Consider the following 12,531-nt stretch of genomic DNA (forward strand, 5'->3'; position numbering starts at 1 on the left):
CCTTCAGCCCTATCATATGCCTTCTTGAGATCCATAAATGCCACATACAAAGCCTGATATTTCAAGTATTTCTCGTACACATTCTTTAAAGCAGACACCTTACGCACACATCCTCAACCATTCTTGGAAGCATAGTGTTCCTCTCCAATTTGATGCTTTGTACATGCTATCACTCTCAGTCATCAGTCTCCCATGCAACTTACTAAGTACACTCAAAAGAGTATGCATCTGAATTGTGAATATCCAGTTTTGTTACTTTGGGAAAGTGTATGAAAAAAAGGTTGGGTGGAAATGTATATAAAAACAAGGTTATTAAATTTTGCAGTGCAGAGAGACATATTAGTTAGGATGTGAGTTTGAACAGAAAAATTGGAGGGATTGAAGTGTTTAGATACCCAGGAGTGGATGTGGTAACACTTTGCAAGTGTTGAGGAATGGGCAGAAACAGGTTACAATCTAGGAGGTTGAAAATGGGTATGCTTTATGGTATGGTTGAGCAGAAACAGGTTACAATCTAGGAGGGTGAAAATGGGTATGCTCTATGGTATGGTACTCCTGACAGTGTTTGGATGCAAGGCATGGGCTGAAGATGAGAATAAATAGAAGTTGGAGGTGTTAGCAGTATCTTACACATGACAGCTAGAGAGTGAATGTGAGGAAATAAGGTCATTCTTAGTTTGTTTCTGAGGCTATCTTGCTGTACGGGAAATTGTTAGAGGAAAATACACGGCGTGAGGAGGGTTGACTGAGGAAGTGGTGATAGGGTAAGAGATAGGTGTGTCAACTAGATTATGGTTGAAAGACCTGAAGAGGGTGTGTTGAAATGGTTTGGACATATGAAGGGAATGAGTGAGGAGAGGTTGACAAAGGGGATATACATGTCAGTAGTGGAGGGATCAAGAATGGGGAGACTAATTGGAGATGGAAGGATGGAGTAAAAAAGATATTAAGTGTTCAAGGCTTGAAAATGTACGAAGATGAAGGGGCATGCATGGGTTAGATTGAATTGGAGTGATGTGATTTACAGATGGCAATGTGCTATCAGTGGACTGAACCAGAGCATAGGAAGCAGAAGCAGCAAGGGAAACTAAAGAAAGGTCTGTGGGACCTGGTTGTGGATGGAGGCTGTGGTTTCAGTGTTTTACATGTGACAGCTAGAGATTGGATGAGAATGAATGAGTCTTTTCTTTTACTGTTTCTGGTACTACCTCACTAGTATGGGAAATGGTGAACAACTATGAAAAATGGCCAGTTTAGTAAAAGTGGAGCAGTGCTTTGCAAGCTAATGTTTACATATCATGAAAAGTTCTTGCCTATTAAAGTAAATTGATTATACATATGTAAAAGAACAGAGAAATAAAGAAAATAATAAAAGTGTCATGTGTGTGTGTTGTGTTCAGCAGTATATAAAGCAGAATTGCAGGGTGATGTCACTCCCAAAAAATATCCCCGAAGAAAATGTGAACCTTTTTCATGTTTTGCTGTTTAGGCAGTCTAGAACTATTGTTACATTTTTAGGCTAAAAGTGTATGTAACGTCATGTTACCCATTTGTGTTAAATATTTTTATCTCTCTCACACATAGGTGCATGGATTTAGAGCAAGAAGCAAAAATTGATGCCATTGTTTTGTGTACACTGTTGCTGCCACAGACCCACAGAAGCACACTTGTTTATCTTATGGATGTAAGTTGTATATTGATCATTGTTGTATGGATATATGCTTAGAATGATAAGATTTACAAGGTACACAATTTTTTTTTTTTTTTTTGGTACCTGCCGTTGATGTTATTTAAAGTATTTCCCACAGCACTGAGATAGTCCATCACATTATTAGGCAATTTTAAAGCTGTCAGGGAGGAGAGGTTTTGTCTGTGCTGGGCTAATGAACGGCAGTCGAGAATTAAATGTTTTGTCTTCACTGGGATGGTTATGGCATAAGAAGGAAAGGTCTTGTGTGATTTCTTTTTTCTGTATGTACATTTGTATTTATTAATTTAATCAACATGTCGTAGGGAAAACATCTCTTTATCGGTGGGGAAAAAACAGGGCATAAGAAAAAGAAGGGCTTCTTGTGTATAGACCTGGCTTTTGAATGTAGAAAGATAAAGGAGGGAAAGATGAGAGAAAGAAGAGAATTCCAGTGCTCCCTGTTCAAGGAAAGGATGAGGTATCATTATGGTCATTCTTCCTGTTTCTGGTCTCCACACACAAACCATGAAAAACAGCAGCCAGGCACGTGCCTTGGCTCCAAGCCTTGGTACCAAGAACACACAGACAGCCCAAAAGAGCAGTAGCAAAGGTTCTACTTTTAGGACAGGGAGAGAACAGCAGCATCACAGTAGACAGAAAGGGATTGTTGGAGAGAGGTGAAGGCAGGAAAATGGAAGAGACAGAAGGCTTTTGATTTCACTTTGGTTGATAGAGACAGGAGGATGATCCACTCTTCATATGTGAGCACTACTCAATAATGGAGCAAAAAAGACCCGTATCGATATGATGTTGAAGCTCGCCAGCAAAATGATTACACCACCTATGTAACAACCTTTAGATTTTGGGAAACTGATTTTTTGATGTTAAATATGTTGAGTTTTCTGGCATATTTTGTTATAGACGGATTGTGTTTTGAAATTGAACACAGGGAAATGAGTTACTTTTAGTAAGAGATATAGGTAGAAATAGTGTTTTAGCACTGTTAGATTTAACTGAGTTACTGCTTTGCCATTCTGAGATGCTCTGCTAGTCTGAATTGAGATATATTTTTAGTATGAGAAGGAGAACAAGTAGAGTGAAAGTAAGATAATGTATACAGAGCAAAATCATCAGCATAAGAGTGAATAGGGACAAGGCAATGGGACAGAACTTGAGGAACGCCACTGTCAGAAGGATAAAAAGGGGGATGCTGTGCATTAGAGAATAGAGGGAAGTAGAAAAGCCAAAGGAAAGAATGACAAAAAGCAGAGACTTGGATACCCATACCAGTCAGATTTTAGATATTAAGGGCGATGACGAGATTTACCAAAATTGCTGAGAGAGGAGGATTGGGAGTGAGTCGTGTAGGAAAGATCAGTTGACTTTGCACTATTAAGGCCATATTCATGATCAGAGAGAAGGGAAGTTGACTGTAAGTTTTTGAGGAAGTGAGAGGTAAGAAGAGTTTCAAAGCCTTTGCAGACAACAGAAGTGAGAGTAACAGGGTGATAGCTGGAAGGCTGAGAATGATCTCTGTCCTTCAGAAAGTACTAAAAGAAGACATTTTTATTTTCTCTATTCCTAAACCTGCCTTTCCTCCAAAAAATGATGTCATTCCACCTGCTACCATGTTTAGCATCTTAACATCCATCAACCTCTCTTTGTACATCTGTTAGCACATAGTCTGTACTTTCTCTGCCAACTGAACTCACTAGGCATCTCAGTTGAGCTAAGTAATGTCTGTTCTATCTTCATTCTATCCAAACTCACCCTACACCTCCCCAACATATTTTTTTTTTTTTTTTTTTATGTTGAAGGCTCCAGTCACAGACAAAATTCCTCTTGAAGGCCGGGCCTTGATTAGATAGAGAGAGAGTTATAAATTGGAAAAAACAGAAGACAAGGGGAAGTATTTATGAATTTTTGAGAAAGTGAAAAGACCTTTCTTTTGAAATGTGCCAGGTCATAGTTATTGGGAAAGACATGAGAAGGTAGAGAGTTCCAAAGCTTCCACATATAGGGAAAGAAGCAGGTGTCAAAATGGCCCACCTTTGAGTTGCCAGTGGCCACACAATCATCATGTGATGCAGCAGCTTGCCTAGTGTTGTGTGGTCTAGCTAATGGTTGGGGGGGGGGGACACAAGCAACCAGCTGTTAGGAGCAAAAACCAAAGTAATTCCTATAGAAGAGGGAAAGTGAACCAACATTGCAGCATAGGGCATGGGGGTCAAGTTGAAGAATTAGCCTAAATCCAATAAACCACTATCTAATTATTTAATATTTATGTTCCATTGCAGCATGGGGGTTAAGTTGAAGAGTTAGCCTAAATCAAATAAACCACTATCTAATTATTTAATATTTATGTTCCATGCACACCCATTTACCCACAATCCCACACTTCCTTATATGCTTGTTTACACACCCCTTTCTTACAGCTCACGACACAATGAGCTTTCCCATTTTCACAGACCTGAGGGATCCCCATGATGAGAAACCCCTCAAGTGCCATATTGTCTACCATTTTATTTAGATCAGCTCTAATATTTGATAATTTTTGTCACTCCTCCGAAAGCATTCATTCAGCTCCTCCCAAAATGCACCAGTTTCTTCTCTCCTCTCACTTGCCGGTGCATTAGCACTAACAGTTACCCACCTTTTATAGTCCTTTCATTTTTACCCTCATTGTCCCCTGAACTCACTTCCTTGCACTCTTTAACAGTTTTCCATAGCTCATTGCACATCAGAAGTGGCTCTCATTTATTCGTCCTTTCACAAGCCCTGGACTTTACCTTGTGAATGTTTCTGAATTATTCGACCCCTTCACATACATCCCTGTTGTTTGTAGAGACAGAACATCCAGTTTTCTATCTTCAAACATCACATGTATTTTCCCTCTAAGGCTCAATCCTGTGTTCTTGATGCTACCTTGTTAACACAAGAAAGGACAAATATATATGAAAAATAATTGACGTTGGAAGTCAGCTGTATGGCTGCAGAATTCTTTGGTGGACATTGCTATTCTTGGTTTTTGAGCAGTTTTTGGACAGTACTTGTTGAATTGATGCAGTTGATAATGATTCCTCTGGAACCTCGTTGCTTGAAATATGGAAAATGAGTTATTAGGTATACTGTAAACTAATTACTGATGAATAGATAACCAGTTCTAGTAATTCTTATTTTTCTCCTGAAGGTTTACACTGTAACCAGTGAATAACCTGATCTGTAAGCCATTGTAAGGGTATTCATAATAATCAGTCTTGTGTTAGTTCTTTTCAGATGTTGTAGCTGCAAGTGGAAGCAATTTGATGGATGCGCGCAACCTCGCAATAGTGCTGGCCCCAAATCTCCTGTCAACGACCATCATGCCACATACCACAAACCGGAAATCACATGGTCAGGTTCTCTTATCTGAGGATGCCATGCTTGCAACCAACATAGAAATTTTACAGGTGAGAGTGAAGATTATTGTGTTGTCCATGATAGTGTTACTTATGGGAAAAGATTATTATTATTTTTTTTTCACTGATTGAATACTGTTGTGGGTTAAACAAATAATCTGGTTTCTGTCCTTCCTTATTTTCTCTTCCTCCTCATGTCATACTTGTATGTTTGTGTATGCAAATATTTATTTGTACAGTAGGTGGAGAGAATTCAGCGTCAGTGGGTTCCCATCTCTATGACTATTAATGCATGTTAATGGTGCAGAGATAGTTGAAAGGGAGCATATGGTAAGGTCAGAAGAAGCAGGGCAGAGCCAAGTATTTGAGCAGATTAGGGTGAGCCAGGAGAAGAAAGCATGGGCTGGTAGCCTTGTTTCAAAGCTTAACACTGGGAAACTGATTGTCCTTGCACATTAAAGTAAAGCCATATTATGCAATCAGGAAATTGCCTTAGGCTTTCAGTAAGACAAACTTAGAACAGTTATTTTTGATATTTTTTTTTTCTTTTTCATACTATTTGCCATTTCCTGCACTAGCGAGGTAGGGTTAAGAACAGAGGTCTGAGCCTTTAAGGGAATATTCTCACTTGGCCCCCTTCTCTGTTCCTTCTTTTGGAAAATTAAAAACAAGAGGGGAGGATTTCCAGCCCCCCACTCCCTCCCCTTTTAGTCGCCCTCTACAACATGTAGGGAATACGTGGGAAGTATTCTTTCTCCCCTATCCCCAGGGATATATATATATTTACATTTATTCATTGGATCGATGTGGTATACCGGGGTTGACGTGCTGTCAGTGGATTGAATCAGGGCATGTGAAGCATCTGGGGTAAACCATGGAAAGTTGTGTGGGGCCTGGATGTGGAAAGGGAGCTGTGGTTTCGGGCATTATTGCGTGACATGTATGTATGTATGTATGTATATATATATATATATATATATGTGTATGTATATGTATATATATATATATATCCCTGGGGATAGGGGAGATAGAATACTTCCCACGTATTCCCTGCGTGTCGTGGAGGGCGACTAAAAGGGGAGGGAGCGGGAGGCTGGAAATCCTCCCCTCTCTTTTTTTTTCCAAAAGAAGAAACAGTGAAGGGGGCCAGGTGAGGATATTCCCTCAAAGGCCCAGTCCTCATCCTCTGTTCTTAACGCTACCTCGCTAATGCGGGAAATGGCGATTAGTATAAAAAAAAAAAAAAAAAGCTGGAGACTGAGTGTGAACGAATGGGGCCTTTGTTGTCTTTTCCTAGTGCTACCTCGCACACATGAGGGGGGAGGGGGATGGTATTCCATGTGTGGCGAGGTGGCGATGGGAATGAATAGGGGCAGACAGTGTGAATTGTGTGCATGGGTATATATGTATGTGTCTGTGTGTGTATATATATGTGTACATTGAGATGTATGGGTATGTATATTTGCGTGTGTGGGCATGTGTGTGTGTACATTGTGTATGGGGGTGGGTTGGGCCATTTCTTTCATCTGTTTCCTTGCGCTACCTCGCAAACGCGGGAGACAGCGACAAAGCAAAATAATAATAATATTTATTCATTTATTAGACTTGACTGCTGTTTCCTGCATCAGTGAGGTAGCACCAGGAAACAGATGAAGAAAGACTAATCCACTCATATGCACACATATATACATGCATGCACATACACTTACATATACATACATATGTATATATACATATGAACATATACACATATACATACATATACATACACATACACAGACATGTCTGATCATTATCTTGTGGAGGCTAAGGTGAAGATTAGTATGGGTTTTCAGAAAAGAGGAGTGAATGTTGGGGTGAAGAAGGTGGTGAGAGTAAGTGAGCTTGGGAAGGAGACCTGTGTGGGGAAGTACCAGGAGAGACTGTGTACAGAATGGAAAAAGGTGAGAACAGTGGAGGTAAGGGGAGTGGGGGAGGAATGGGATGTATTTAGGGAATCAGTGATGGATTGCGCAAAAGATGCTTGTGGCATGAGAAGAGTGGGAGGTGGGCTGTTTAGAAAGGGTAGTGAGTGGTGGGATGAAGAAGTAAGAGTATTAGTGAAAGAGAAGAGAGAGGCATTTGGACGATTTTTGCAGGGAAAAAATGCAATTGAGTGGGAGAAGTATAAAAGAAAGAGACAGGAGGTCAAGAGAAAGGTGCAAGAGGTGAAAAAAAAAAGGGCAAATGAGAGTTGGGGTGAGAGACTATCAGTAAATTTTAGGGAGAATAAAAAGATGTTCTGGAAGGAGGTAAATAGGGTGCGTAAGACAAGGGAGCAAATGGGAACTTCAGTGAAGGGCGTAAATGGGGAGGTGATAACAAGTAGTGGTGATGTGAGAAGGAGATGGAATGAGTATTTTGAAGGTTTGTTGAATGTGTCTGATGACAGAGTGGCAGATATAGGGTGTTTTGGTCGAGGTGGTGTGCAAAGTGAGAGGGTTAGGGAAAATGATTTGGTAAACAGAGAAGAGGTAGTAAAAGCTTTGCGGAAGATGAAAGCCGGCAAGGCAGCAGGTTTGGATGGTATTGCAGTGGAATTTATTAAAAAAGGGGGTGACTGTATTGTTGACTGGTTGGTAAGGTTATTTAATGTATGTATGACTCATGGTGAGGTGCCTGAGGATTGGCGGAATGCGTGCATAGTGCCATTGTACAAAGGCAAAGGGGATAAGAGTGAGTGCTCAAATTACAGAGGTATAAGTTTGTTGAGTATTCCTGGTAAATTATATGGGAGGGTATTGATTGAGAGGGTGAAGGCATGTACAGAGCATCAGATTGGGGAAGAGCAGTGCGGTTTCAGAAGTGGTAGAGGATGTGTGGATCAGGTGTTTGCTTTGAAGAATGTATGTGAGAAATACTTAGAAAAGCAAATGGATTTGTATGTAGCATTTATGGATCTGGAGAAGGCATATGATAGAGTTGATAGAGATGCTCTGTGGAAGGTATTAAGAATATATGGTGTGGGAGGCAAGTTGTTAGAAGCAGTGAAAAGTTTTTATCGAGGATGTAAGGCATGTGTACGTGTAGGAAGAGAGGAAAGTGATTGGTTCTCAGTGAATGTAGGTTTGCGGCAGGGGTGTGTGATGTCTCCATGGTTGTTTAATTTGTTTATGGATGGGGTTGTTAGGGAGGTAAATGCAAGAGTCCTGGAAAGAGGGGCAAGTATGAAGTCTGTTGGGGATGAGAGAGCTTGGGAAGTGAGTCAGTTGTTGTTCGCTGATGATACAGCGCTGGTGGCTGATTCATGTGAGAAACTGCAGAAGCTGGTGACTGAGTTTGGGAAAGTGTGTGGAAGAAGAAAGTTAAGAGTAAATGTGAATAAGAGCAAGGTTATTAGGTACAGTAGGGTTGAGGGTCAAGTCAATTGGGAGGTGAGTTTGAATGGAGAAAAACTGGAGGAAGTGAAGTGTTTTAGATATCTGGGAGTGGATCTGTCAGCGGATGGAACCATGGAAGCGGAAGTGGATCATAGGGTGGGGGAGGGGGCGAAAATTTTGGGAGCCTTGAAAAATGTGTGGAAGTCGAGAACATTATCTCGGAAAGCAAAAATGGGTATGTTTGAAGGAATAGTGGTTCCAACAATGTTGTATGGTTGCGAGGCGTGGGCTATGGATAGAGTTGTGCGCAGGAGGATGGATGTGCTGGAAATGAGGTGTTTGAGGACAATGTGTGGTGTGAGGTGGTTTGATCGAGTGAGTAACGTAAGGGTAAGAGAGATGTGTGGAAATAAAAAGAGCGTGGTTGAGAGAGCAGAAGAGGGTGTTTTGAAATGGTTTGGGCACATGGAGAGAATGAGTGAGGAAAGATTGACCAAGAGGATATATGTGTCGGAGGTGGAGGGAACGAGGAGAAGAGGGAGACCAAATTGGAGGTGGAAAGATGGAGTGAAAAAGATTTTGTGTGATCGGGGCCTGAACATGCAGGAGGGTGAAAGGAGGGCAAGGAATAGAGTGAATTGGAGCGATGTGGTATACAGGGGTTGACGTGCTGTCAGTGGAGTGAATCAAGGCATGTGAAGCGTCTGGGGTAAACCATGGAAAGCTGTGTAGGTATGTATATTTGCGTGTGTGGACGTGTGTATGTACATGTGTATGGGGGGGGGTTGGGCCATTTCTTTCGTCTGTTTCCTTGCGCTACCTCGCAAACGCGGGAGACAGCGACAAAGTATAAAAAAAAAAAAAAAAAAAAAAAAAAAAAAAAAAAAAAAAAAAACACAGACATACATATATACATGTGTACACATTCACACTTGCCTGCCCTCACCCACTCCTGGGGCCACCCCACCCCACTGTAATAGCGCCGCCACCCCTACATCAGCAAGATAGCGCCAGGAAAACAGACAAAAAAAGGCCACATTCATTCACACTCAGTCTCTAGCTGTCATGTGCAGTGCACCAAAACCACAGCTCCCTGTCCACATCCAGGCCCAACTGACCTTTCCATGGTTTACCCCAGATGTTTTACATGCCCTGGTTCAGTCCATTGACAGCACATTGATCCCAGTATACCACATCATTCCAATTCACTCTATTCCTTGCATGCCTCACACCCTTCTGCATTTTCGGCCCCCGATCGCCCAAAATCTTTTTCACTCCATCCTTCCACCTCCAATTTTTGTATTTCAATTTCTTAAAGAGGAAACAGAAGTAGGAGTCAATCAGGGAGTGCTCATCCTCCTCAAAGGCTCAGATTGGGGTGTCTGATTGTGTGTGAGGATGTAACCAAGATGAGAAGAAAGGAGAGGTAGGTAGTATGTTTGAGGAAAGAAACTTGGATTTTCCGGCTCTGAGTGAAACTAAGCTCAAGGGTAATGGGGAAGAATGGTTTGGAAATGTCTTGGGAGTAAAGTTAGGTTGGGTGAGAGCACAAGAACTAAGGAAGGAGTAGCACCACTCTCTTTAGCCCTCATTTTCAGCTCCTGCACCTTCCTCTTGACCTCTTCCCTCTTTGTCTTGTACATTTCCTAATTCCTCATACTCCTTCCCTTCAAGTAATGTCTATACACCTCTCTTCTCTTTTGCTGGTAACTTAACTTCCTCGTCCCACCAAACTGTACCCCTTTTAATGCCCCCACTTCCCACCATCTGCCTGCTACATACTTCTCTCGCATATGTAAGCAGAGCTTTCCTAAATACCTTCCATTCCTTGCCCACTCCCCATGCTTCGTCAACTCACCTTTTGCTTTTTTTACATTGTGTATAGACAGTTACTGTATAATTGTTTTACATCTTGGGTTTTTATTTTAGGCTTACACCGCAAACTGGATTGTAGTCCAACAAATCAGTTTAGTCTCCGTAGTTAAAAAAGAATATATCCCTGTATATCAGTCCCTGAAAATCTCTGGGAGGTTTAACACTTTGAAGGAAGGAGGAATTTTCCCAGTTTAACTTCAGCATTTTATGAAGTGGAATACACTTCCTTTGTGTATGTTTAAGTGTTTCTCAAGCATTTACATTTTTTCGCTATAGTCTTTAGGGTGTTCAGCTGTAACATATACCCTCAGATTGTCCCCTTCACAAGAGGATCTTGGCTTTCTTCTGGATTAGGTGTTTTCTTTGGCTGTGATTAAAGTGTGTTGTAATGTTTAACCAACTGTAGGGGATACAATGACCTTTATGACCCCCATGTGAATACATTAAGCATGTAACCTGTCTTACTTCCAAACATATCCTCATTCATTTGAGGTGTGCTGTTTGCCTATCTTGGGTTAAGGCACTTAGATCTGTCCAAATAAGGGCCACATGCACAGTGAATGTATGTGGTCCCAGAGTTATTTAACACCTGGTTGGAGCATGCTTAGCGAACATACTTAGTTTGCAAAGTGAAGAAGCCCTTGCGCACAATAACAATGTGAACTAAGCTAAAGATAGTGCGAGTGACGAGTAGTTATACTCACTTAATCCATCCTCTGTAAATGGGTGTAGTATTTTAAGATATATTTTCATACTTTTTGCCTTTGGTGCCACGAGGTAACTTTATGTTCAAAATGGTTTTCTCATTTGCTCACTTTCACTCTAGCTGTCGTGTGCTATAGTGATCCAAAACCAGAACCCCATAGACCATTCTGTGGGTCCCCCTGACTTCTTTTAATTCCCTGTTTCAGCCCATTGACAATGCACAGGTTTCCCCCTGTATACTAGTGTCTCCAAAGGATTCCATCCCATGCTTGCCTCTAACCCTTCTGCATGTTCAGGCCCTTAGCAACTGAAAGCCTCTTTTGAAAGATATTAGAAAGATAGATAGATAGATAGAATATAGGGTAGGGTAGTTATGCTTGATTATGATATTTGCAGTTGCTGATTGAGAATGCTTCACTGGTGTGTCGCATGCCTAGCAGTGTATCAATGGCTCTTGAGCATCAAGAGCACAGCCAGTCAACAGAGAATTTACTTTCCACTGCCCAACCACATCCTGCTGCCAGAAAGAAACGTAGAAGTGCATCAATACATAGTCAGTGCTTAATGTGCTTGAATGTGTGATTGAAAAAAGTTTTTATTTGTAATTATTGTATATAATATTGTACATTAATGATCTCTTTATGTCTTGCTTGATTTCAGTAATGTGAATCAGTGTTTTTCCTTCACATTTCTAATAATGCAGGGTTGATGACGGGATTGCGTCGTGTGGTTGGTCATTCAAGGAATGATTCAGCCTCCCCTCTTCAGACTGCTGGAAGTAGTGAGGAACTAGACACATTACACTTACATCCAGGTATAGCACTTTCCCCAATGCCAGGATTGGAAATATCACCACGAAAACGCAAATCGTCGGATGCATTCGATCTCGGCCTTGATTCAGTCAGGTTCGTTGACTTGTTTGCTCGTCTAGTATGGGTGATGGTTGAGTAATTTTGTGCATGTCCCATCAGTGCTGGGCTTTTATGTGACTTGATGAAGATATTTCATTGCTTCAAAAGTATGGGTAATAAAGCAGACAAATGGAGAATGAGGTGTAGGTTCAGAGTAAAGGCATGATGCCATTTCTTTTCCATTTGTAAGTTATATTATCATATGCTGTTTTAAGGATTCCATATTCCATCCTCTGTAATGTGTCACTGGGACTGACTTCATGTAAAGGATGGCACTTTTAAGGTATGCATGCCAAGCATGAGACACAGTTTGTTTAGTGGCATGTTGTATTGCAGGGACCCAGCTGGTGACACCCACCTTATGTTAACACCTCCATCTAGCAAGAGAGCCAAGGTTGAAATTCAGGTTGGCACTGCTAGGTCTTCTGCAACTACTCCTATGGATGCTGCACCTTCTGCTTCAAATAGCCTTCTTCTCCCTGTTAGCACAGCCTCTTCACTTACAGTGAGTATGCAATATATATATTTGGCAGAGTCACAGAAGTGCATAGTGTACTAACCTCTTGGGTATTTTGACTTTGTGACCATGCCAT

The 12,531-nt window shown here is 41.2% G+C and overlaps 1 protein-coding gene across 1 annotated transcript in view; it reads left to right on the forward strand.

The window, feature by feature from the left end:
* Positions 1-12,531, forward strand: part of LOC139754746 (uncharacterized) — a 28,973-nt gene that overhangs the window by 8,702 nt on the left and 7,740 nt on the right. Inside the window, exons 4-8 of the mRNA XM_071672497.1 lie at positions 1,585-1,684; positions 4,957-5,139; positions 11,424-11,580; positions 11,731-11,932; positions 12,275-12,443. Coding sequence (XP_071528598.1) covers positions 1,585-1,684; positions 4,957-5,139; positions 11,424-11,580; positions 11,731-11,932; positions 12,275-12,443 — 811 coding nt within the window. The remainder of the gene's footprint in view (positions 1-1,584; positions 1,685-4,956; positions 5,140-11,423; positions 11,581-11,730; positions 11,933-12,274; positions 12,444-12,531) is intronic.

Source organism: Panulirus ornatus, chromosome 17 (assembly GCF_036320965.1).
Source record: "Panulirus ornatus isolate Po-2019 chromosome 17, ASM3632096v1, whole genome shotgun sequence".
Lineage (NCBI taxonomy): Eukaryota > Metazoa > Arthropoda > Malacostraca > Decapoda > Palinuridae > Panulirus > Panulirus ornatus.